At 43.8% G+C, this 27707-nt stretch overlaps 1 protein-coding gene across 4 annotated transcripts in view; it reads right to left on the bottom strand.

Moving 5' to 3' along the window:
- The window catches only part of SLIT3 (slit guidance ligand 3), a 526251-nt gene that overhangs the window by 467668 nt on the left and 30876 nt on the right, over positions 1–27707 (bottom strand). For 2 of the 4 annotated variants that reach the window (XM_050979618.1, XM_050979619.1), the window contains exon 1: positions 12343–12999. In XM_050979618.1, coding sequence (XP_050835575.1) covers positions 12343–12527 — 185 coding nt within the window. In that variant the 5' untranslated portion in view covers positions 12528–12999. Of the gene's footprint in view, positions 1–12342; positions 13000–27707 lie in introns of those variants that run through there. The other 2 variants (XM_018915318.3, XM_030229266.2) reach the window with 2 other exon arrangements.

The following is a 27707-nucleotide window of genomic DNA, read 5'->3' as shown; positions in this document are numbered from 1 at the left end:
GGAAGAGACCTCCAAGATCATCGAGTCCAACCCATGCCCCAACTAAAATAATAAACCAACACACAAGATGTGATGGCTCAGTGACAGACTGAGTGCTCAGAGCCTCCACCAGCACAGCCTCTCATGTTCTGGTGTCCAGGAGGAGGAGAGGAGCAGCCAAACACCCCTTGAGAGCTCCTGAGCAAGGCTGCAGGAAGAGAGGACTCAGCTGCTGGGGCAGAGGTCAGGCTGACACAGCCCTGCCCTGACACCTCCAACACAGGCAAATGTCAGCCCTGCCTTGAGAAGGGTAACAAGCACAAAATGGCAAAGGGCAGGCTGCTCAGCAGCAGCCCCAGTTTGGCACTGGAAAAGTCACTGAAAATACTACAGGAGGCAATTTCTGCTTTTCAAGACCCAACCAGACATTTTCTGTGTGAATTCCATGTTGTGCTTTGAGCACAGCCTGAACCAGGAGACCTCATGAAGTCCCTTCCAACCTTGGTGATCCCATGAGTCAACATTTCCTGCAAAGGAAAAGGTAAAACAAGTACTTGCTGTCTTTTGTTTCAGGGGGAGTCAGGGAATGGTAGAAACCTTTAAATATGAAGCATAAAAAATAGAAAAAACTTTAAAATACAGCTGCTACAGAAACATGGTTTGATATGAAGGCTGGATGTGCACCTCACAAGGAGGAGCGAGAACAGTTGTGTGTCAGAACAGCTCAAGCATCATTTTAATTCATACTAAAAATTAAACCCCAACTGCACATACAAAAGGTCATTTCTTTCCAATTCCTGATCTTGTTTAGCCATTCCTACTCAACTCCTCCAAGTGGAGCTGTTTTTTCATGTCCAGCAGGACCAGCTGGATACAGGGATTCCAGGTGGCCAGACAGCCCAGTGCTGTTCCAAAGCTCAGACACCACAAAGGCAGAAATCAGACCATGCCAAGCATTCCCTGGGCCCTATTTTCACTCAGCCACCACATGGACAAGCTCATCAGGAGATCCACAGAGATGTGCTTCAGTGTTTGACACTTCTGGACTCATCTGGGCAAAGAGCATTGCTGCAAACCTCAGCAGACACACACTGCTTTAATTCTGTATTTCACTTCAGCGTGGTGTGTGACTGAATAGATCCCAGGGAAGAAACTGCAGTGTTTGGGTGCTCTGCACTAATGCAGACAGACTGATGTTTCAGCCTTGCAATATTTCACACCTGCTCCTCACTGCTGTAAATCCTTGATAACTTGGAAAGACATCCCAAGAACAAACAAATTATTTTAGTGAAGCCTGGCATGAAAACCAAGCCTTGATTTCATCACCCTGCTCACTTTCAGACATGCACAGACTAGAAACCCTCCCCAGATCTTTTCCTGGAAAGGTAAGAGAGATCTCTGTTTATGTTTGGGGTTTTTCTTTTTGTTGCTCTTCAGGGCTTTGGTTTTTTAATGTAAAAAGCATCCAGTTTCACCAACTCTGTTCATTCCTAGCACCAGCCCACTGAGTGTAACATGTCTGCAGAGGCCACTGAGGAGCAGAGGAAGCCAAAACGTTGCAATAAAATGTGTAGGACAGTTTTAATATGTAAAATGAATTTGAAGGAAGGGTTGTATTGACTTGATGTTAGCAACCAGAGGCTGCAACCAATTTACAAGCAATTTTCTTCACTCTTGAGTGGATTCCCACCTTCCTTGTCCCCCATATCCTCATCCCACTTTTGTTTTTTTACTTGCTGCAGGAAAGCTGAAGTGATTTCACAGTGTTTGCTAAATGAACACAAAACTCAAGTTTTCCTAAAGCCTTTGCAGAGAAATCTGATGTTTCAAGTTACTGAAACTCCTCGTGCTTATCAAACCCCTTTGTACTGACCCTGCTGCACACATGAGGGCTATGGAAGAACCAGCTTGGAAATTATCTGTTCTATGAAATGAAGTTAACATTAACTGGGACTAACTTGGAACAACCCATTTCCATCTTCTAAAAAAACTTCATAAGCAATTCACTAAAAAACTTTCCAGAGAGAAAAAATGAACATAAAACCAACACCAAAAATCCATAAAACCCTTCTGACTGCTCCTTATCTTCTGCTGCCTTTTCACATGTTATCTATTAAAACTCAAAGCTCCAAAGGATCATTGGGCTGTTTCCTACACTTTCACATTCTTATCTGAGAAACTTACATCCAGATGTGTGTTTTCATCTCTCTGAAGAACCAGCCTTTCCCTTAGGGCCTTATTTCTCAGTATCTATTTCCACTTCTGGAAAACAAGCTCTCTTTGCTCAAGAATTTCCCTCCCATCATTTTTTTTTTTCCACCTCTTTTTTTCTGGTCTCCAGCTAACCTCCCTGCTGCATGTATCCAGGCATTTCAGAAATGCACCACTGCCTCTCAGTGAGCTCTCTCCTGTGCCCAGCTGTGCTCTCCAAACCTCATCTCTAACCAGCTCTACCACTTCAAGAGGATGAGACTGCCAGGGCCTCTCCTCACCACTCTGCAACAATTTCACACAGGCTTGTGACCCAGAGGCTCCCACATTGCTCAGTGATGCTGCAACCACTGCTGCCCTCCCCAAAGAAAGATGGTTCATCCGGGTTTTGCCAAAATCAGCATTTCAAAAAAACCTTCCTAATACAAAGGCTCCCCAGTCTAAACAAAACCAGCACCCAGACAAAAGACAAATCTGGAGAAAGTCCATAAGTTAAGTTCCCACTGAAGTCCAGGCAAAACGTGCTCCAGGACAAACAGGAAGGCACAAGACACAAACTGGACTCTTCTTCCCCTTGCTGAAATTTCTCATATTTAAACAACACAACAGCTTTAATTAAACATTGCTGTCTCCATAGCTGTGGACAAGCAGCACATACCTTTAATGGGTTGGATGTCCTCTGGTCACATCTGCTATGTGAACTTTTTATGCTACACACTCTGTCCTAAACCAGAGAGAATGGGCAAACTGCTGCTGGCTGTTTCCTTCTTGGGAGAGCAGAAAATTCATCAATGTAAACTTAAATTATATTCACACATAGGGAATAACAGTAACAATGCAGGATTTCTTTGTTCTTTCACCTTGGATAAGACATCCCAAGGAACACAATATAAAATTCTAAAGAGACTTCCATGTTTGGACAAATCTTTTGTAATCTTCAAAGGAAAACTGAAGTGAATAATTGGAATATTTTCTATTTTGGGACAAGTTGTGGAAAAAAACTCTTCCAAGTAAAGTCAATTTTTTTCGTTGGGTTGGTATCTTGTAACACATGGCACTGCACCTAATGCTAACTCCCAAAACCCTCTTAGGCAGACAGACAACCAAGTACTACTCCAATTAAAAAAAAAAAAAGCTGCTAAAATGTTGGAAGTGCTCAATATTGCCCAGTGCACAGCCAGAGAAAAGGCAGAGATGACAATTCAGCAGGACAGTTTTGCTAAACTGCCTTAAAATACTTGGTGTTACTCCAACCTGAGAAAGGGAGGAAGGCTCACAACTCATGGCATCCTTTGAAACTTTCAGGATTATTTATTAGGTACCCCAGTAATAGCTCACAGTCCATTAACACTTGTACTCTGCACCTGTTAATTATCACATTCTTACCTGCCACAGGAGAAAAGGAAAAAGACCAATAGAGAAAAAAAAAGTCCAAGGATTCAGGAATAGTCCCCTAGCTATTAGCATGCATCTTGCTTCTGCTAACACAGTGTTATCTTCCTAACAGTAAAATACTTCTGACATATTTCACAAGAAAGTTGATTTCCACACTCCTCCATTCTGTGCCTTTCTCCCCACAGTGAAACAGCCAACCTTGCCAGAGCCCAGCTCTTGAAATAAAGCCTGGACACACATTAGAAGCTGCATTTGATAGTGCTGTGATTTTGGAGAACCTCAGCTCCATTAACATGACATTTATGACCATTTCTGTTATCATGCCTAGGAGCACCCTCACACCAGCTCAAGATTCCTCCACCCTGAGCACTGTGCAAACAAAGATTTCCCAAAGGGTTTTCTGCAAAGAAAGAAGAGCAAAGGGATGAAGACAAGCAGATGAAACAGAACTGGTGAGTACAGCAAGCACTGTCCTCAATCCAACACAGCCTAACTCCCACTCTGTATTTTTAACTGATAGAATTAAAATTACAGTAAATTTTAGGTTTGTAAAACAAACTGTTGGTTTTGGGTTGTTTTTTTTTTTTTGGGGGGGGGTTTTTTTGGTGGTGGTGGTGGTATTTTGGGTTGTTGTTTTTTTTTTTTTGGAGGGGTGGTGTTTGTTGTTGCTTTGGTTTTTTTTTAACAAAGAGTGCACCTCTCAAGAAACAGCATCAGAATTGGAGGAAAAAAAGAATAAATCTATCAGAAATGGAGTTCAGCACCATCCTCCCCACATTTTCTACAGGCACATTGACAGGCTGTTAAAAAGGGGTTCCTGATCTCCAAACCATTGGCCTCCAGAGCAGCCTGTCCTCCCCTTCCATGGAGCCCTGGCTGAAACAGCATCACCAGCCTGTGTCTCTGCAGAAGCAAAGGTGCAGAGAAATCATCCTGAGAAACTGCAGGCAGCTCCTGTGTCCTGAGCTGTGGGTGACTGCAGGGATGCAGAGACAGCACAGTGTCACCACTGGGTCCCCATGCCACAGAAGAAGGGCAATTAATTCCCAAATCCAACATTAGCTCCAATTAATTCCCAAATTAATTAGATTAATTAATTAGATCCAATTAATTCCCACTGCTGCCTCAAAGCACACTGACCAGGGCAGCCAGTGAGGCACCACCAGGGAAAATGTGCCCCAAAATCCTCAGTGCTGCTGCACTCCAACAGCATTTGCAGGGGTTTGAGAGCTCCCATCGGTACCCTGGTGCTGATTGCACCTGCAGGCAGCTGAATCAGGAATAAAGGCAGGCACAGCATCCCACAGGACTCTCCTGAGGAGTCTCCTTTGACACAAAGTTAAGAATTATTTCTGCAACAGCATTGCAACTGTTGAGGAAAAGAGGTAAAAGTGAACTGCTGGGAACATCAGTTCTATCATCCATTTAGAAGCAGAGATTTTGAAGGCTGATCAGTAGAAAGTCAAGACAAGATCAGCTTTAAAACTGAGGTTTTTGCCTCATTTTAACCACACTCATGTTTACTGTAGATGCTCCCTTCACCAGTGACACAAAGGAGATTTGAAGCAATGGCTACAGTCTCATTTCTACCTGAGAGACAAAATTAGGGTCTTAGAAAAAGAAGGAGATCACAAATAGAAAGGTAAAAAAAAAAATCTAATTAAGAGCTCCAGAAATCTCTCAATCATAAGATTAAAATCATAAATTGCAGCCAGCCAACAGACGGTGTAAAAGCAAAATACAAAAATTTATTCTGACAGAGACAACTGAGAGACCAGATTCAGTTGCAGGGAAAAAAAAAAAAAGCTGAAAATAACTGGCAGAGGTAAAATCAGCCTCTTAAATTCTCTTTTCTGTGGAGATGGCCATCAACTCAATCAGAGAGATACTGAGTACAGAGCACAGCCCTGCTCCCCTGTCTTTGATGTGTTTAATGCCATTAGACAAACTGCCAGCTGCTTACAAGGCCATTTGCTAATGGGGAAGAAGCAGCTCTTGCTACTGACAAGATCCACTCAAAATCTTAAATGATGATATGTCTGACTAGGAAACACTGAAAACAGACTTGGAAATAAAAGCACTCCAGATCTCTGGAGAAAAGACTTGAAAAATGCTGAAAACAGAGCCTGGGCCATACTGCACCCCAAACATGACTGGAACCCAGCCTTTTCTTACCCTAAGTGTGACTTACACAATAAACAAAAAAGCAGAATTGATAGTGCTTTACACTGGCCAGCTCTTGGTGAGCTAAAGAGGGATGGGAGTCACCAGAGCAGAGCTAGATCAAAATCCAGACTGGGTTGTGCTAAAGCAATGAGAATAAAGAATCAGTGAGAACTTCTGGAAGCTTCTTGTGACCCCAGAGCAGAAAGGAGTCAAGGACAGGAGGCACATTTCCACCAGCCTGTCCCTCAGACCTCACAAGAGGACAGGAATAAAACTATGATAATACTATATTCAAAGCAATGAGAACATTTTCTGAACACCACTGCTCCACCTACGTCCCTGTAACAGGACAGACAGACAGACCATCCCCTGAAGGAACCTCTGCCCCATGTCCCTTGCAGTCAGCCCTTCTCCACTGTGTTGCCAACATCATTCTCCCTGGAAAAACTTTGCCCTTTGAGGTTCACTTTGGCTTTGCTCCCCAAACTTATCTTCCTTCCTCTCCTGAAGCTGGAAACTTGCTGTATCTCCTCCTCCCTGTTTTGAGCTGCAGGATGGAAAGAAAGCCCAAGAGGAAAAGAGAAGCCCCTTGAGAGAGCTGTGGGACCTCAGGATGTGTGAGTGGATTCCTGCAGGTGCTCCACACTGGGGGAAATCCAGCCACACGAACTTTATCAGGGCTTTGGGAACATGAAGCTTCAAATCATTTGGGCTGTTAGCTTCTGGAAGGGAACACATCCTGAGTTAAGCCTTCTGAATAATCTCTGCAGCAAACAAAGTCACTTCTTCACATGCAGTCACTGAAATTACTCACTGAATATCCTTAGAGCCCAGTCCTTTCCCCTATTATCATTCTCCCCAAGCATCTTGTGAGATCTCTGTGAGACAATTTTTCTCTGCTCTGTGGAGGTTGAGGAATAGCCCAAATACTCTTGAAAGCACAAACAAATATCAGAGCCAATGTCCATGCAGGTCAAGCTTCTTTTGCTTCAACCACGACTGGAAATGTCTGAACCCTGGCAGTGACATTGCAAAAGATGACAGGCAAGTCAAGTGACAGTGTAAAACACAAGGAGTTTTCCACAAGTACCAATACAAGAGTATCAGAATTTACTTTTTTTACTGGCCTCACATCCCTACAGGTAAGCTGCACCTGTGTTCTTGGCTCCATGATTCCCCAAACCCACACAGTGCACAAATTCCAGGGATATAAAAACAACACTCATCATCTGCATTTCAGGACTTGCTAAAAGACACCAGCTGCTCTTCAGAGGGGCAATTTTCCTTTGGCCTAATTCCTTTGCATGAATCAATACTCAGCTGCAAAAGTAAGAATATGAATAAAAGTAAGTAGTCTCAGAGAAGCTCATTAAAAAGTTCTGCAGGAAGTAGCCTGGTCCCTTTCATCTCAAAATCTAATCCAAATTTGTGCAAATAAATACAGGCAACATGACAATGGCCACTACTTGCTTCTGCAGCTACCAATTTACAACAACAGCTAATTCCATCCTCCTTCCTGCTCCCATCACTTCAAAACCATGCCACAGAGTTAACAGCACCAGAATGGTCCTACCCAGGCTTGTGCCAACATCCACTCAAGCACTACTAGTCAGAGTTACACTAGGGAAATCCCAAATAAATCACAGAACTCCGTGGAGTTTTCCCAGGATCAGCCCCTCCAAGAGCAAGCTTGCCAAGTTAAAGCCATGCACATCCACTTACTGACACATGACCTAGGGAAAAAAAAATATCTGAGAAATGCTCCATGCAAGGTTTTGGAGACAATTACTACAAACAAATGAGTGGTAATCCCTAGTGGGAAGAACTCTAGAAAAGCAGAATGACAGTGTAAGAGTCACATAATTATATTTGCATGTGTTTAACATCTCCTTCTGCAGGAATATGGAAGCATTCAAGACAGGAGCTTAGATTTAATTTGGAGACAGATTTGAGGAAGTTGAAGACTTATTACAAGCCAGTGCAACTTCAGCAGCTCCATGCACCTAGGCCAAAACCACCATAATAATATATTTGTGTAACAGAAACCCCAGACCACATGAAAACTCAGGAGTAAGCAGATGACTAAGCTCCTAAATTGCACCTAAATGTGGACACACTCAATTTAGCTGCTCAGACAAAGCACAGAACAGATTAGTCCTGCAAGCTTTATCAATTTAGCAAGGTAAAGAATCCCTCAAATGAAAGGCAAAACAAAGCAATGACTAACACAGGAGAGCTATCAATTAAACAAGAGCCTAAGCCACCAAACAAACTCATCAAGAACTCAAACATGGTTAAATTCCCCAAAGAAGCTTTTATACATGTGTAATGTGCTGCTAACAGACAGGGAGATAACCAGGCACGAACGGGAGGAAAGTCACAAAGAATCATTCTTCACATTCAAGCAGGAGACAGACACTGACCCAGAAGACTTCTGAGCACTTTCTCAGAATCACTGGTTCCTTTCAGAGCTGAAAACTCGGCTGTCAGGCTTTGATCTGCTCCCTGCATTTATGCATCATCTCAAACTAAACCTGGCTACCAGCATTACCAAGTGTTATAAAGAGCCATATGTATGATATTCTACATATACACAAAACATTTCCACTGAAGGAAATTATATAAATAAATCACATCTGATAAGTGAAGCACAGCACAAGAAACTCTGTTTATGGGAGTTTGAAGGAGCAATCCTAAAGAACATTTCAGGAACTTGTAAAATATTTGGGATTCTCATGGATGTGTTTACATATCCCTAAATTTTCTTCCTTTATTAGGTCAAAATGTCTTATCAGCTGCCCAGCTAAAATATAAGAATCACTGTGCCACTCCAGAAGTTAGCTAATACATTATCAGTTTTTCTCCAAAACACAAAAACTCTATCAACTTCTATTTTTGGTAAGGTGCTAAGTTGCTCACAAGTGTGGAAGGGATCAGTAAACACCAACAAAAGCCACAAGGGCAACTCTGCCATCCTGCTCGAGGACCCCTGTGGAAATGTTGTGAAAATGGAATATGATGGCTGTCCTGAGCATTCCTTCTCCAGAACAAGCAGAATTGGAAGTCCCTCCTGGTAGTGACAAGGATTTGCTTCACCACTCATTTTCTCCAGACTGAGTAATTTCATTGTGGAGCAAGAGAGTTTTCACCTCTTTTTAGCTCTTCAGGAGAGGCGAGCCAAAGCTTCCATCTCAACCACACAATTAGAAGACTACCATAGAATGTAACCACAAGGTAAAATCTGCAGCACAAACCTAACACTACTTGCTATATTTGCAAAGTTACCATTAAAGATCAGTCTGTGTAAAAATTAAAAATAGAACTATGGGATTGTTTTATAGCTCTGTTTCTGTGATCACTGGTTAATCTGTGGATTTCCTTCAAGGTAGAAATCACAGGTACAAACCTCCAGACCTTCAAAGTGTTCAGGGGGAAAAAAAAATAAAAAAAAAAATATCAAGCATGCATCTCATTTCTCAGGAAAAATCAGTACTCAAAGGTAGTTCATTTAATAGAACTCCTCAATAAGAAATTCTTTTCCCCCTGAAGATATTTCCCATTGTTTCCTTAATGTTATATTTTCAGTTTTCCTGGGTTTCATATTAACACAAATTTGAATAATATTTAACTTGGCTCCATTAGCCCAAACAATCTGTAACATTTGTCCAAACATAACTCCAAAAGCTTGGTGGCAAAATATTTTAAGTGGTGCCATTAGATCTTTTACTAATTAAAGCAAAAAGTTTCCGACTTGAACAGGTATGTGGAATTTTTAGCTCAGGAGAATGCAGAGAGAAATAAATGTCTTTCCAGAGCCCAACAGTTTGAAAAGGCACTTCGTGTGTGGCCATCAAGAAACGTGTTAAAATTATTTTCCCAACATATAAACATTTCTCTGAGATTAAAAATATTTTTGAGATTTCAGATATGATCAATTTGGTCTTATTTACATGCTAAACATACAAGTAAAGAAGATTACACACCAACCCACTGTTATGTCATAAATAGTTACAGGTTCCTGAGGACCACAGGGCAGAGTGAGATACTCTGATAAATCCTGTGGCTGATGATGTTTCACCTATGAGCAGAATTTACACTCAGTCCTTTTCTCTCTACTGCTTACATCAGAAAGCCCAAGCTGGTGCAATTAGTAGGAATCTAGATTTGAAGAAGCTGATACAAGCTTTAAAACAGTTGTAATGAAGATGTTGGTGAACTCTAGAGAAACAGTGAAAGGCTCACAATGGACTGACAGAAATGAAAACTGAAAACAGTATTTAAAATACAGATTAAAGTGTTACCACATGATCTTCTGTATCTTATTTCCACAAGGTTTCAGCCACTGAATGATCCAACAATACACTATTTATATATGTAAAAAACCCCAAACAAACCATGCAACACAGCTACATTTCACATTTATCAGTGGTGGTATCTCTGAGGTTAAATGTTCAAACTGAATATTGTGAAATCGCTACTATTGTTCTTTTCACAGCCATTAATCTAAAATTTAAATCTGTAAATAACACCAAAAAGAACAAGACCAAGACAGTGATTATGCTCTTCTTCATTCTTTTTAACACTTAACCTGCCAAGGCCAAGAGCTTTCTTCTTCTGGCTCAGCTTCCTGCAGCAGGCAAGGAAAGTTCACATCCTTGTGATGTTCATTCTTACAAACAAAACCCAACACGAATTTAGCCCCCCTGAAACTCCAGCTACAACAAATTACCATTTCTGAAATGGTTCTCAGGTGGCCAACTGACCTTGTGCTTGTGAATCACTTTAACCTGCAATTTAAAAGTTTAATTCCAGCCTTTAACTCTTTAAGCCATTCACACGCCTCACCAGCGAAGCACACAAACCACCCGTGCTATGCCACATTCTTGGCATGCTCCCCTGGTTCTGGGGTTTGTTGTTCCAGATTTGGGGTTTTTTTGGCTCTGAAATGCCAGCTTGCTACCCACCAATTTTAGAGTACGCAGTGTCAGGCACAGAAGTTAAGGTTTCTCTAGCACTGACATCTGAAAGCTATTGCTCACACAGCTGAGGTTAAAGGAGGGCTGATACGGCTACAAAACGTTAAAGGTTGTAGAATACTGTAGTAAGAAAGCTGCGTATTGCTAGCATTTAAGCTATAAAATGCATTTAGAAACAGCCAAGCATTCTATAAAATTTCATTCTGGGACAGAACTTAGCCTTTAGGAGCGCTCTTTGCACACAAACTTTGTTTGCTCAGTAACCTCATCCAGCTTTCTTCCTCGGAGGAAAAACTGCCTGAGAATTTGAAGTTTCCCCAAGTCTATGACCCAGAAGGAAATAAAACAGGAAGTCAAGCCATACAATCTCCAGAATTTGCTTACAAGTTCAAAAACATTTTAGGTCGGGGCTGACCCACACGAGGCACAGCCGGGTGCGCTCTCCTGGGGTCACCCCGGAGCGGAGCAGAGCGCGCTGCGCAGCCCGGCCGGGGCTCTCGTTAACCTTTCCCCCGGGACGTGTCCCTTTAACATCCCCTCCCATGGACATCTTTAACATCGCCCCTGGAATGAACATATCCCTTTAACATTCCCCCCCATGGATACGTCCCTCTAACATTCCCCTTTCCTGGATGAGTCCCTTTAACACCCCTCCCTGGACATGTCCCTCTAACATTCCCCTCCCTGGAATTAACGTGTCCCTTTAACATTCTCTCCCATGGACATGTCCCTCTAACACCCCTCCCTAGGCATGTCCCTCTGACATTCCCCCCTGGACGTGTCCCTCTGACATCCCCCCATAGCCCTGTTCCTCTGACATCCCCCCCGGCCGTGTCCCCATCTCGCACCGGGCACTCTCTGAGCTGTGCCATCTGCTATGCATTAAGGCACGTCAGAGACGCCGTCCCCTGCACCGAGCGAGTGCCAGAACTCTATCACAAAACTCAACTTTGCTTTCAGCTTTCTCCCTGTAAAAACAGCCAGCTAAAAAACTCCCGAGAACTTCCAATACAGGGGATTTGCTACGAGCACATTCATTATTCTCCGTGCTCCCCACAGCGTCACGTTGCTATCATAAACCCTGAGGCAGATTAAAAATTGAACACCCAGCTTCCCTGCACCAGTTTAAAACAGAAATTAGAGGCTGTTTAATGTGACTTCTCCGTTTGAATTAGTTTATGGAAGCAGTCGGTTTGCCGCGGTGATGAAATCACCACGCTGAGAAAGTAAGGAGAAACTGCTACCAGCCGCCAGGTGAAAACATCCAAGTTTCTAATTGCATATTAAATTGGTGTTTGCACTGACAGTGATTACAGCCGGGAGCACTCCAGCTACAGCTCCCAAAACTCCATTTCAAGCAAGCCACTGCAAAACCCGACCAGGCGGCAGCTGAAAGTTCCCGTGAAACTCCGAAACCGATCGCTCGTACAAAGGCACAGCGGCAGGAGCGCCGCAACTCGCGAAAAGCTCCTCCCCTTCCCTCCTGAAAACATTAATCCGTGCTGGATTGCTGAAACTCCTGTTACCGAGTGCTCTGCACTGATAGGCAGGTGTTGGGAAACTCGTCCCAGGTGTTGCTACAAGCGCTCGAGAAGCCCTTAACGGTTTTACTTACAGTCTCTCCGCGTTCCTGGGAATATCCCTCGGCACAGTTTTGAGTCCCAGTCCGTGACAATCCACGTTGGAAGCAATACACGTACACTTATGCGGGCATCCTCCAACAGGCATCCAACTCACGGAGCTCCAAAAGCTCAGGATCGTTCCAAGGCACAGAAAGGCACTTCTCCCACCAGACAGCATGGTTCTTGATGGCTTCAGTGGGTATAAAAGTGAGCGAGAGCAGCCGGCCCTTAAAGATGAAATGCCTCTAAGAAAAAAGGGAAAAGAAAACAAGAGGCTCTTAGTACAGCCCAAGGGAACCCACCACTGCCATCATCGCCGGAGCACCAGCAAAGCTTCAAAGGCGCCCGAGAAGGTCACGTTAGGTGGAAGAAGGTGGGGAATTGCCTTTCGGGCTCAGGTTTCTTTCTGTTATCTACGAACGGTACCAGAAGGCAGATAGTTTAACAGAGCTCGAGCCAGATGCGTCCTCAGATGAAAGAGAACCCGGGAGCGGAGGCAAACACACACAAAACATCCATCAGGAGCGGCGGCAACCTCCAAAACAGCCTCCTCCGCTCTGCACCGCCCCACCTGGGCCGGGCAGGTAACCCGTGGAGGGGACGGCCGGGGCTTCGCAGCGACCCCTCCGCCGCGGGCCCGCCCCCGCCGCGGGCTGTGTCGGGGCTGTGCCGGAGCCCTGCGGGGCTGTGCCGGGCTGTGCCGGGCTGTGCCGAGCCGTGCCGGAGCAGCGCTGCCGCCGCTGCCGAGCGCGGAGCGGGGATGGAGCGGGGCGCGCCCCCCCCGCCGCGCCATTGGCCGCCGCGCCTGACGTCACCGCCCGCCCGGCCCAGGCCGCCGCGCCGCGAGTTCGGGACCCGCGGGGACCGGGACAGGGACCGGGAGCTGCAAAGGGAGCGGCACAGCCCGGAGCGGGGCCCGCCCGGGGACAGCGCGGAGGGCACTCGGCGGCGCCTCGCAGCCCCTTCTTCCCTTCCCCGCCCGGCGTCGCGCGGTGGGACGCGGCTCCCGGAGCGGGGGCGAGCCCCCCTGCCCCGGTTCGGGTTTCGGGAAGGAATGTGCGGGCTGGAACACGGGACCGGGCGCGCAGCGGCTCCGCGCTGGCTCTGCGGCCGGGGAGGCTGTGCCGCCTTTTGTTGCCCGCGTTCGCTCTCCCCGAGTACCCCCTGGCGGCGACTGCTCGGCCGGGGACAGGGGACAGGCGGGCTGTGCTCCCCGCACACCGCTCCGGGGACACGGGGACACCCGGGCTGTGCTCCCCGCACACCGCCCCGGGGACAGCCGGGCTGTGCTCCCCGCACACCGCCCCGGGGACAGGGGACATCCGGGCTGTGCTCCCTGCACACCGCCCCGGGGACAGCCGGGCTGTACTCCCCGCACAAGGCCGGAGACACGGGGACACCCGGGCTGTGCTCCCCGCACACCGCTCCGGGGACACGGGGACACCCGGGCTGTGCTCCCCGCACACCGCCCCGGGGACACGGCAACAGCCGGGCTGTGCTCCCTGCACACCGCCCCGGGGACACGGGGACACCCGGGCTGTGCTCCCCGCACACCGCCCCGGGGACAGCCGGGCTGTGCTCCCCGCACACCGCCCCGGGGACACGGGGACACCCGGGCTGTGCTCCCCGCACACCGCCCCGGGGACAGCCGGGCTGTGCTCCCCGCACACCGCTCCGGGGACACGGGGACAGCCGGGCTGTGCTCCCCCGCACACCGACACCGTCCCTGACCCGCCCCAGCCCGAGCGCCTCCTGTCCCGGGACTCCGCTAGGGTCGCTGCTGGGATTCGAGCGCTCTGAAGTTCAGCACCGAAAGTTGAAACTTGGGAAAATTTGCTTAATGAGACAAAAGCAAGGTCCCTGCACGTGGTCATCCTGTTCTGATTTGGAGCGGTTTAAGGCTCAGATGTTTTGCTTAAAGAGGGCCAAAAAAGGCAGCACACCCCCAAAGTCCTAGAGCACTGGGAAAAGGGCAAGTCCTGCCACAAGGCTTTTTTTTTTTTAAGGTAAGTGTTGGCCCCTCAGCAGGTAGGGTCACCCCACACTACACCATACACACAGTGACCTCCTGACCCAAAATAAAGCTGGTTGATGCACATCACAAACATCTGCCTGTTTCAATAAACCTTGTTTCTTATTTCACAGACTTAAAATAGTACAAAAGACAGGTTTATGACTAACTTACTTGGGAACACAGATAATCTGTTCTTTATCTGCATCTCAAACTTGTGGTCTGTGACTATGGAGTCTAGGCTCTGATCCTCTGGGTAAGGAAGTTTTCAACAAGGATCGTGGCCAGCATTACCACAAAAGCCTCACAACACTCAAGTTCTCAGACTGTGCTGAAAACACGGTCTCATCTTTTTTCTACAAATATTTAGCATTTTAAGTGAAGGGCTAGTAGGAAAACCACTGTAAGATGTTCTCCACCAGTTATGGATATGGCCTTCCAGTTTGCAGTAGCAGATCCTAAATAACCTGTTCACTTCTGGCAACGTTTTCTTCATGTTTTGATTACTGAAGTTTGGAATTACCTGAGACATTCCTGCCCTCCTGGATAGCAATTTTTGCTCAAACCAGTGAATTGTTCCCCTTCACAGCCAGCAAAGCACTTATCTACTGCCTTCTGTAACAAGGAAACATTTGAAACTCAAGTGTTTCCCTGTGAAGGCAAATTTGCCAAAAAGACCACAAGTTAACCTTCAACTCTGCTGGTCTTTCAAAAAACAAGAAAGTTGTTTTCTCATATAAAAGTGAATTATTTGCATGAAAATTGTATTTGTTTACAGAAACCACCTTAATCAAGCCTTGGGATTGAACCCCTTAGATGAGAACCCAAAGCTCAGTGCAGTGACCCTTACACAGCAGTTTCCAGCCCCAGGCTCAGTGGCAAGTGACACAAGGCTGGAAAATGCCCAGAGGGACTTGGCTGTCACCCTTGAGCTTTATGCTGCTTCAGAAAATATTAGAAAATGCTATCCCCTCATCCACCCCAAATCCACATGAACCAAAAGCTTGGGAAGGAGTGCATCACCCCGCCTGGATTCCCAAATTAACCTCTCCTTTCCCAGATCAAAAGGCAGAGAGGAATGACTCTGACCAGCAGCGTGAGCAGAAGAAAGGGGCAAAGCCCCAGAGCCCTGCCCAGCCTCACAGTGCCCAAAGCAGCAGAGATAACCAGGGGGCCTGAGCCATGTCCCTCTCTTTTCCCTCTCCAAGGCAGAGCCAAGGCACAGCCAGCTCCAGGCATGTCACCGACACTCAGCACTATCTATTCTGAGGCCAGCACCCTCTGTCAAGTGTGAGCCTACAAGAGATCAGCTCTTGAACAAGGAACAGCTGCTTCAGACCAGGCAAGACAGAAATTGCACTGCTTAGGAAGACAAAGTACTCACAAAGCTCTGAAGTCTCCTCTGCACAGGCTTGTACACCCTGAGCTCGTTCTGACAGTGAAAATACTCTTGTTGGAACCTGGCTTCCCTTGGCAGCCAGGCAACATCATTCCAAGGAAAGGCTCTTGTCCTGTTCTAGTTCACTAGAATCATCTTCTCAGCCCTGAAGATAGCCCTAAGGAGAGGCACACACTCCTCGCATCAGGATGGGGGTACAGGAGCAGCTGGATACTCAGTAAATAAGATTATAGGGGATGCAGACATGAGAGCAAAAAACAATATCCCTAAAGCCTCTTCAGCACTGTCATCCAAAGCAGTTGACATATTCCATGCTTCAGTGGTAAAATTTCCCTGAAAGATAAGTGAACCTGATTAAACAGCAGAAAAAATGGATGAGCCAAAAGCCAAGCCTATCCTTGAAACATTTGATTTTTATAAAAGCTAAGAGGCACATTCTCCTGCACCCCAGTTAAAACAGCTCTTAAAGGGAGATGGCCACATCATCTCAGGACACACCACAGTGGAGCAGGGTGTTAACTCTGCTGGTTTTCCTTCACACACATCCCATGGCTCCTGGCTCACGGCAATTGCCACAGGCTGGCAAACAAGTCACTCCTCATTCTCTTTCTAGGGCACTGGCAGAGGTCAGCACAGCAAGTGCAACACAAAACTGCACAAAGCTACAAATTATTGGATTATTTGAATAAATAAAGTGTTTCTTCCTAATATAAATACAAATTTAGGGAAGTTATTTTTAGGGGCCATCTAAAGCTGGACAGCTTTTATCTGTACTATTTCCTCGAGTACTAGACACTACCAACATTTCCATATATGTAAAACCCTTGCAAACAAGATTACTATCAAAGGTGTGCTGTCGGCTCAGCAGGGATTTAAATCTTGCCTGCTGCTTCTGCAATATGAAATATACTACAAAGAAATGTAGTTTCTCTTAGTAAATTAGTAGTTCACTACTTAGAACATCTTTAAAAACTGACTAATACATAAATATTTGTTTTCAAGTAAGGAAAAAAATTAGCTTTGTTTTTTTTTTACCCTTAGCACAGGATGACATTTATTAAGCTGATGTTCAGAGTATATCTACATTCAAGCAGTGCTGCCACCTAAGTACTTCTGTAGCTGCCTTCTCTTGAGAATCCACCATCAATATTACCTTAGAATAGGAGCCTCCAGACCAGCTGAGGAAAGCTGAGTTCTGGAAGCAGGGTGGGCAGAACCAGACAAAACCATCAGAGCAGCTGCTTAGAGAGAGATAAGGGAGAAAAAAAAAAACCAAAACCAAAAAAAAAAAAAAAAAAAAAAAACCCAAAAAAAAAAAAGAAAAAAAAGAAAAACCAAAAAAACTAAAATAGAAATCTGGACAATTTCGAGTTTCCAACACATGCTTTGTGAAACACGCAAGCACAAGTGTTTACAGTTAATTTCAAGATAAATTACATGGAGTGTCATGCATAACGTCACCGTGTCCCTTGTTGGGGACTCGCTGGGCAGTTGTGCTCAGGCACATGCTGTGCAGCAAGTGTGGCTTGTCTGAGAAGCACAGGGCTCGCTGCACTGGTGCTGTGCATGTGGCCTGCACATGTGCAGGACAGCTGATGGCTCCCAAATGCTCATTTTTTAGCATGCACAGCAGTCAGTTATCTAGAGGCCTGATGGGAACTGGTCAACTGGATGAAGTCCTGAAATCTCAACGTTTCTGGGCAAAAAGTAAGACCCATTAAAGACCCAAAAAATAATTCCCATTAAAGGAATCCAAGCTTGTGGCACTCTGGTTGAGGAGCAAAAGAGCATCAGTGCTTCAGGACTACCTGCACAGCAGAGCCGAGCTTCCACCAGCAGCAGCCAGGAGGGTGGAGAGGGAATGACTAATTTTGAAAGGACTAAATGACTAATTTTGATCACTTCAAAGGAATCAAGCCTTGAATCTTATCATAAAAGTCACAAGGCACTCCGAACAGCTCAAAGAGGAGCTCTCAAGCACAGACACATCACTAAATGCTTCCTCCCATGACCAGGCTGATGCGCGCATCTCAAACCCCGCCTGATTTTAAATCCCCCGATGCAAGCACCGGGGCAGCAGCGACATACAGCGAGTTAAAGTCTGCGAGCACATTGCCTAAAAAGGACATAAAGCAAAGCCTCGGGCACGCTGTCCGGGCCGAGGAATCGGAGCTGGATTTCCCCAGGAGCCGGGAACAGGCTGGTGTCGGGCCGCGCTGCCGCCCCGGTGCCGCCCGGGCCGCGCCGCCGCTGCCTCGGGGTCGCGGTGCCCTCTCGCGGTCGCGCCGCTGTCCCCGAGCCCTCCCGCCCTTCCTCTTCATGCTAACCCAGAAAACAGCGATTTTTCTTCAGGCTAACCGGGAGAACAGCGATTTTTCTTCATGCTAACCGGGAGAACAGCGATTTTTCTTCATGCTAACCCAGAAAACAGCGATTTGTTCTCTTTGCTAAGCTAAGCAAACAACTTTTGCACCCGTGCCTCCGTTTTTAAATATCGTGCCCGTTGAAATAAGCATCTACTGCTCTTAAAATAGTGTAAAATGAAAGCAGTCATCAGATCCAAGATGCTACTGAAGGTTGCTGCTTCCTCTGAAACAGAGGAAATATATCTGAAATATATCTGAAACTCACTAAATATAATCTGAAATATATTAAATATAATCTCTGAAAGAAATTACAAAGTCTAGCCAAGGAAAGAAGTTTTATATGCCTTTCAAACAAGTTAAAATATCAGCAACCTTTGGTAGGAAAGCTGAGTTCTGGGACCAGGGTGGGCAGAACCAGACAGATCCATCACAGCAGCTGCTTAGGGAGAGGTAAGGAGGAAAAAAAACAAACACCAGAATAGAAATCTGGACAATTCTGAGCTTCCAACACATTCTTCATCAAACACACCAGCACAAGTGTTTACAGTCAATTTCAAGTTAAATTACATGGTGCACATGGATGAATTACATAAAAGCACTCCCACTGGGAGACATGGGAAGAGGGAAGATGGCTCCATGGCAGAAGGGTTCTGCCACTTTGTCCCTGGCACACCTGGGATTCACCACGTAGAACACAAAAAGTGTGGGAACTTCCAGCAACAAAGAATTTAAATGGGATTTCTTCCAGTTAAAACAGAACTCCCATGCACAGTAATTACGTAGGAGATCACGAATGAAACTTAAACCATCTATTTTCTCTCTTGCTTACATTCAGAGACTGAATTGCAGTTGTCCTTGAAATTTGGAATTAGTTTATTCTGTCAGTTTAATTCTAATAATGGATGGCATTGAATTCACTTGCTCCTTATTTTAGTTTCTAATCTGCTATTGCTTCAGTAGCCAAAGTGGGAAGCACCAGAAAGCCAACTCTGAGATGGGATCATGCACCTTCACAGCTGCTGAAAATGCTTTAAATGTGTTAAAGAATTTTAAATGACAGCTTATGAAGTAAACAAAAAGTAGTTCCACTAAAAGCTTAGTAAATTGAATTAGGGTTTTCTGTATTAGATTTGTACCCTATATCAGAAACAAGCCTTGCACATTATATCCCCTCTGCTGCTCACCCTGCCATCCATCCCATCAGCTCTAGGGCATTAACTGCTGAGTTTCCTGTCTCGTGCACACACAGCCTGCTGCAGCTTCTGCTTCATGCTCAGCATTTGAGTAAATGAATTACCAAAAGGAGAAAAAGACAGGAAGCAAAGCCTACTATTATTTGCTTTTACCACAGAAAAGCCTCCTAATAAAAGAGCATTTTCTTCTTAAATCTGCAATCCAGGAGAACATGGCTTGCATGCAGCAGGCAATACTCAAGACATTTTGTTCTGTTCACAGGGAGTGTAACAATCCTGCAAGGAAGTACCAAATGAGTTGGGAAATGTAAATAATTTCAGTAGCTATGAAACATATAAAAGGCCAAGGATGTCACAGCATGGCATCTTTCAGGCTTGAGGGTGTAACTTTGGATAGAGAGCATAGCAGGCTTGGCAATGGTCACAGGAGGGATTGGAGAGTCCAGGTGTACAACCCCTGACCTTCACTGCCACATGAAGCAGTGTTTCCTTAGCTTCAGCTTCCTCTGCCTCAGCTAGAAATTGTCACTAAGCCATTTTGAGAGACTCTGCACCAGAGGACATTTAGCATTTGTTTTTCTAATTTAAGGCATAGTTCATTATTCAAGGCAATAATTCATTATTCATGGCTGTGTATACCAGCAGTTGTTAAAGCTCCCAAACAGTGAGAGGGGCACAAATCGTGGCTAGAAATTTAAATACAGGCTGCTTGCTCCACACCTGAAGGGTGTTAAATGCAGAAGCCTTCAGAGCTGCAGGCCCAGAAGTGAACACTTCTCTTGGACAAGAGCTAAGAACTCCAAGCTTTGGATAGAGACTATCAGCTTTCTATCCTAAATACTTAAAGTTTTAAATATTTGACTACTTCCTCTGTTTGGAAGCCAAATCAGAAAGATGGGGCAGGATGTACCCTAAATAAGGCTTTTCACAAGGAAAAAGTGTTTATTACCTTGCATTGTCTTAGAGGACAGAACTAAGCTGCAAGTTTTGGCATCTTTGGAGAAAATAAAGCGTTCAAAGCTGCTATAAATCACATGTGTGTTGTGACTGAATGTTATTAGCACTTGCACTTAGAGCAGTGCCACTGCCACAGTGTGAAATGTTCCATTAGCTCACCCTGGATGCTTCACATGACCAAGGTGTTGAGCAGAACTGTCTGGTTTTGAAGCATTAGTGCCTTCCTAGAATGCTTGCTTCAAAAGGTGCAGCAAGAGCAGTTAAAATATCATTTACATGTGCTGGCATCAGGGGTGTAGGTCCTCACCTACTCACAGCAGAGTGGTTTCCTACCATTGACTTCAAAAGTTCAACAACGTCAGAAGTTAAAAAATATGTTCAGTGCAAAGCTAAGGCAGCTCAATCCCCATTTTGCCAACACACTCACATTAAAAATTCTTCTGAGCACAGAGAGGAAATATCTAGTGCTTAAAGCAGGAACCAGAAAACCTGGATTTTGTTTTTGTGTTACTTAGGGGCTATGACCTTGGCAAGGCAGCCTGCTGGCCCCCATTTAGTAGTTTGTAAAGATTTATAAAACACACCAGGTTAGAGAGCAGTCTGAACTTCTCAAAACATGTTTCAAGAATTATTTTTTGTGTCTAAGTTAAAGTCTACATTAAATATAAAGAACTAAAATAATTTTGTAAATATGCACTATTTTATTAATGTGAACATTTCATGGTCTTTGACAGTAGAATTTTTTTTTCCCTTATGGATGTCTTAAATGGATATGGTAATTGAAAGCAAAGTACTGTAAAAAATTCCAACTTTTCCCTGTAAGTGCTTACATATGTATGTACATTGATCTGGAAGGCTGTAGAACACTATTTTTAACAGCACTCCTCAATATCTGCTCTGCATGCTGTATGCAAGGCATGGAACACCAAAGAGTGAGGAATCTGAGAGCATTTTATGGAATTTTCCACTTCAAAAGATTTGCATTTCTAGTTAATTCATTTTGTAAATTTCTGCATGTCTGGGCTTTCTAATTTCACATCCCCAAGCCCCAGGGGGAAAAAAAGGTCAAGAAATTCCCCAATGACACCAAACCCACAAGGACAGTGCTGTGACCAGCCACACTGCACAGAGCAGAGAGGACTTGCCTGGTCTCTGGCCTGCACACCCTTCCTCACATCATTTACTCAAGGCACTACTTGGAAATAAACCCCACAGTGGTTATTCCAAGGCATTGGAATTGAAGATTCCAAGCTCAGTCTTGCACTTGCTACAGAAAATCAGTAAAACCCATTGGAATGGGAGCAGTCTGTATTCAATGTGTTCCCAATTGGAAACCAGGTGCTGTGGCTTTAATGAGGTTGATGGGCACAAAAGACTCCAAAGTGCTACTTCCAATCTTGTTTCCACTTTCAGGCACAAAGACTGATCTGCTCAGACTTTTGATGTATTAAGGGAGTTAAAACATGTTTAAAGTCCAAATGAAGGCTAAAATGCTAACATTCCTTGTTAAAAAGATCAGCAAATAATGTGCTGGGCCTTTGAAATAAAACTTCTTTGTGATCATGGGTGTCTTTTTTTCAAGAGAAATTGTTTAGAAATGTTGGGATTAAGAGGGCAACTATGCTTCCTTTAATGAACATACAAAATATGGAAACAAAAGAACAGAATTAAAAGAACAGAATTGGGAAATAAAGGTTCTCTTGCTGGTGGCAAGCACTAGGCCTGATTTCAAACCCAGTTTAATTTTATGACATCCTTCACTGTCACTGTGAAAGAAATAGGAGAAAAATCCTGAAATTATGTAACTTTAGATGTGAACTCTCAGGATTCCATAACCTAATTGCTTTTCTATCATTCTCTTCAATAAGTACTGAAGGATTTTATGATTCACCCTGAACAACCCTCTTCACAGAGAATACAATTTACAAAAGAAAAGGCCTTATGCTATTAACCTTTTACTTCTTGAAAAAGGTCTCTGAATGTCAAAATGCCAATTTACCCTCTAGTGACTCTAAAACCTGGCTTCATGGCCAGAATCATTTCTAAGCTGGAGCTTTTATGCCTTAGAAACCCACTCTATGCCACTAAAACTATTCTAATGCTATTGTAGATTACAGTCTCATTATGAATAGTCTAAAGGATTTAACTTTATTATTCCCTTTCTTTAAAATGTCTTTTACTGGAACTTGTACCTTCTTCACTGTCTGTCAAATACATTCACTTACCCCTAAGCATGGAGAAAATCAAAACTCACATCACAGCTGGAATTCTTTTCCAAGATGCTGGGCAGAAAACATATTTCAGGTTTCAATACAACAGCTAAATATCTGGCAACAGCCTTTTTCCTCCATAACCACTGTCAGACAATTATTTACAACTTCCAATCATTATTTTCTCTTGCATCATTAATCTGATTTTTCAATGCCTCTTCTTCCTCCTTTTAGCTTGGCCAGTGGAATTTTGGTGCCACTCTGCAGGCTGCACTGCCCCTGCCTCCCCCAGTTCTGTGTTTCAGGGAGCACAGCTCAGCACTGAGCCTTTTGCCTTTTTCCCTAATCTAGAAGTGAAACTTGATATCATTTCAGCAAGGAGGGAATGGAAAAGTGGATCTTGATTTGAAGGCTTTTGTGGACATCTTTCCATAACTGCCCCTGAAGGCCTTCAAATCAAGATCCCCTTTTCTATTACCCTCCTTCCTAAAGCTCTCTGGAGTTTCAAGGCAGGCTGTGGTGGGACAGAGCTCCCAGGTTGGGCTGTCACAGCTTTGTCTTTTGTTTGTGCTGTCACAGCTTTGCCTTCATCCTGCACCAGCTGCTGAGAACAGAATACCAGCTGGGCCACTTGGGCTTGCTATTTAACTCTCCTGAAGGAGATGGAACAGGAGAGAGTACCCAAGAAAGTGACTAAACAAGCATTAAGCAGTTGAAGGTTTGAGGGAAGTAAATCCAAAATATATGACCACAAAAAGGAAGCAATAGAGTTATTCTGTTACTGGACATTACAATAAACTAAAAAAGTGGAAAGTAATTGCTGTAGGAAGCCTGGATTCCTGGTCACTCTTGATCAGCTTGAATTTAGGATGAACATTTCTCCATCATTTTATTGTCATGCAACTGCTTCCTTGTGCCAAAATGTGAGCAGTAATTCCAGAAATAGGACAGAATTTGTCTTTTGTAAACAGGCAACCTGGAACAGGTTCAATTGCATCAAGTGCAAATTTATGTGGTTAGTGGGAATTTTTCTGGCAATCCAATTATTGAAGTAGCATTTTTAGAGCCTAAAACAGCCAGGAGACAGATTTAGAAAATGTCAAACAAAGGCTTTGAAGTTTCAATTGAAAGTCTAAACTGTTCACTTCTCCATTTCACACAAACAAGTTGGGTTTTTTTGACCCAGCATTTCGAATTGGAAATCTCTCCAGTGTAATTTGACAGAATAAATATGCAGGGGCAAAGGCCAACTCTTGGAACAGAAAAAGGTGTTGGGCTTGATTTGAGATTTTCTTTTTTAACAAGAACAACATATCCAGTGGGAATATAGTCAAATATTTTGGCCACAGTTAATACCATCACTGCTTACTGACTCCTTAAATTTCTTCCTCAGGACATAAATTACTGCCCAAGTGCAAAAGGCCAACAACTCTGGCTGGTTCCATGTCATGGCATTAACTTCCATTATTCAAACTCAACATTAGCTTCACTTCTCTCACATGTCCCTTTCCAGTGTTCAGCTAACATCAGCTCCTGAAGTTTGTACAAAACACATCCTGAATTCAAAAATACACTTGAGGGTAGACACATTCAAGTCTGGTGGCTGTTGTGCCAGTAGCTCTCTCTCAATGCAGCTTTTAGGCCAGCCAGCTCGAGGCATTGCTGTCACAAACATTTCTTGTGGATTTGATGCCATCACCTCCTAGTGATGTCAAACTCACCATGTCCACATAAGGACAACAGGAAGTGTGCCTTTGTACTCTGTGCATCTTGAGACAGCACTCAGCCAAATCAGACTGCAAGGTTTCCTTCCAGGCACTCACCTTGATCCTCTGCTATTCTTTATTTTGCTGACATTTCACAAAGACATCCCCAGCAATGCCAGAGCATCTCTGTGCCCTCACAATCACCAAATTCTTGGTCAATCTGCTCCTGCAGCCAGGTCACCCCTGCTGTCACTGTCACCCTGCTGTCACTTCAGGCTCTTTCTTGCTCCAAGGTCAGGGTGAATAAAATTCAGATTATGTCATTTTTGAAGTCTCACTCTGAAGTTTATTATCCTTATCTATCACAAACTCATGAGATGTGAGCTCTCTCTAACAAGTCAGGAAAGTGAGCGAAAGTGGTGCCTGTTCAAGGCTATTTAAGTCCCCATTACCAATAAACAGCTGACATCTATATTACTTATGCTTTTAACCCAATTATGAGCACCCAAAATTCACAATGGGGACATCCTTCATCCGATTAGAGAAAGCCACCCAGATTTGTGAAGAAGGAGAAGAAGGTGCAAAAGAAACAACTAACCCACACCCAAAATTCTCCAACTTGGCTCCCATATATCACCATATACTAAAACCCCAAATCTAAGTGTTTTCACCCTGTAAAATCACACTTCTTACCAACTGCACACCCATAATCCCAGTGCTGTTCATCAGTTTTGGAAGCCCTCTCCACAGCCCTAGGTCAAATGCAGAGTTCTCTTGTGGGCCTGTGCCTTTCAGCACAGAAAGTTTAAAATTCTCAGCATCCAGGTCCCAACACCAGCCCTGCTCCCTAAGCTGGGTATTTAAAGCCAGAGCCTGAGCCCAGGTAGGCAGGGGCTCAGCTCTCCCTTGCTGGCCTGACCAGAACAAGCTGCTCCTGAATTCTGGGCTGGTGCCAATGCTTTGTTCCATCCTGTTCCTGTGATTTGATTGAAGTGATGAAAAAAAGCATTGTTGGAGACTGGATTAAGTGGGGAAAAAGGTTTCTGAAAACTCAAATGAAAGGCATATTTAGTAACACTTTAGGGAGATGTATTCAGATTATAATGCCCTGCTCTACTTCCTATTTTTTTTCCTTAGAAAATATTAAGTCTCTCCAAAAAAGCAAAGTATTTCTGTACCAAAGTCACACAGGGAAGAACAGGTAATGAGAACACCCAGAGCAAGGAGCTTCCTGTGTACATTCAGCCCTCCAGACATGAACTAAAGCCACAGTATTTGAAATAAAGTTTCCTGAAGGTCCCTGTGCTGGCACCACACACTGCTGCCACAAAGACATTTTTTCTCACCTGGACATCAGTTTCCCTCAGCTTTCCATCATGGAGCACTTGGGAGATTTTATCTGACCTCCAGAAGAGGCTTTAGGTGTTGCAACACCTGGAATTTCCACACTCACTGCAACCCAGACAGAGAAGTTACTGGGAATGATGACCCCCAATGTAACTGGGAGCCACAGGGAATTCCCAGCATCAATAAGGGTTTTAGCTATGAACCAACCTGCAATTCCTTCAGCAGGCTCAGGACAGCCACCTGGAGATGCTGCTGAGCTCCAAGAGATGAGCAAGGCTGAATTCAATGCAATTAGAATTTTCACCTCTGAAAGAAACTCCTCTGCCTTCTATGCTGCTGCAAAATTAAATACCAAGTAGTTAATGATGCTCCAACTGCACAGGCCATTTGTCAAGATAAAACATGGAAAATTCAGAAATGAAAACTCAGCAGTATCTTCTGTATGTACAAATATTAAAGGGGAATCATCCACACAGCAAAGTGCAAGAGATCATGGCAAAGCTCAGGGTGTACCAGACTCAGTTTTCTTTTTACCATCCTATCATCATCTCCCAAGGAAAGAAGGAACTGGAAGAATCCTCCCGGGCAACACTACAAAAATTAAATTCAGTGTTTGAAAGCACTTCAACCATCTTATTGCTAACTCAAAGAGCTTTGTGGAAAGATATTTTTAACTGTGCAAAAGAAACTTCTGAAATCACTCATCTAAATAAGTACATATTAGAATTATAGGGATTTTTCTTCCTCAGTCCTTAAGTTCTGTGATTATACAGCAGGAGAAGATTTGTTCTTCCTGCTGAAGTTTATTACACATAAAGTCTCATTTAAAATTCTTAAGTACCCTGGCAATAACAGAGCTATTCCAAGAAATGGCAGGGAATGTTTTAGAGAGCAGCAGAGTTACAAAATGCAGACTAAGAAGAAATGCAACCAGGATGAAATATGTTAAGCTGTATACTTTGGGTATTACTTGTGTATACAGACACAGAAATACCCAGATTTTGTAGAAAGCCTCTTGACCCATTCCATAGAGTTATTGCCAAAAATCTTAAGTGTTCTGGATCTGCTTCATGCAAATATTTTGGTTGTAATTATTGATTACTTCACTCTTTCTTCAGATCTTGTAGACATATTTTTTGCTTCAAATTCTTTAAAATTAAGGACTCTAACATATGCAAGACTACCTTTATTCAGACTGCAAATATTTCAGGAACAAAAAAACAGCTCATAAAAATCATGCTGAAACTTGTGGCTTTCTGGGAAGGTTTTTTTTTTTTTTTTTTTGGTGGCAATATTTTGCTTCATTTTTAAACTATTAAAGCTGTATTTTACTTTGTTAAAGTTTCATTATCATAATTTTACTACCAGTTCAACATTCATCTGTCAAATTGAATGCATTGCTGCCAATTGCTTTTTAGATAATGGATACTAAAGCTTTCCTTGAACAAGATATTCAAAGTGCATTGCATCTAAATTTTCTGCTTTGTGACTATGTGGACTTGGAAAATCTTAGGATCAAACTAATGAGTACCTGTATGTGCACATTATTTATCTTGACACACAAAAAGAATAAACCTTGAACCATTACTCACCTGAAAGTGGTTTCCAAAATTGCAGCACAATCACTTTAGGGTGCTCCTGAACTACAGAGGAAGTTCAGCATATTTAATTCACTAACCAATAAATTCTGCAGAGTTATTTCAGCACCCATCTGGATTAGCTTTTGATGCCTTCCTGGGTGAAAAATGTAATGTAATTTTCACTCCCTATTGTTTAACTACCTCTTAGATATATATTTTTCTTTTATATATTGCCTGTAAAAATAAAGCCTTCAGACACAATGTAAAAATAAAAACAATGCATCACCTATGAGAATAAAAATCCATACCTTAACTAGATCTTTTCACACTTTCCACCAAGTTATTTCCATCCAATATGAGGAGGGGAAAATGCAGAAATTGCAACTTGTTCCTGAATTTATGCACTCACTGCCCTGACAATGATCATTTTCACCACTTCACTGTGTTCAGTACAGAGTCTTTGTGATCAGTGCTCATCACATTAACACAATATAAGAAATCTAATATTGTTTTTCTCCACCAAAATATTCAGGAAACTATATGGAGTAAATGGAAACATGGAATTTATCCTTTAAAGGCTGATGGAAGG

This window comes from Serinus canaria, chromosome 13 (assembly GCF_022539315.1).
Source record: "Serinus canaria isolate serCan28SL12 chromosome 13, serCan2020, whole genome shotgun sequence".
NCBI classification, from domain to species: domain Eukaryota; kingdom Metazoa; phylum Chordata; class Aves; order Passeriformes; family Fringillidae; genus Serinus; species Serinus canaria.
This window is presented reverse-complemented; position numbering and strand designations above follow the sequence as displayed.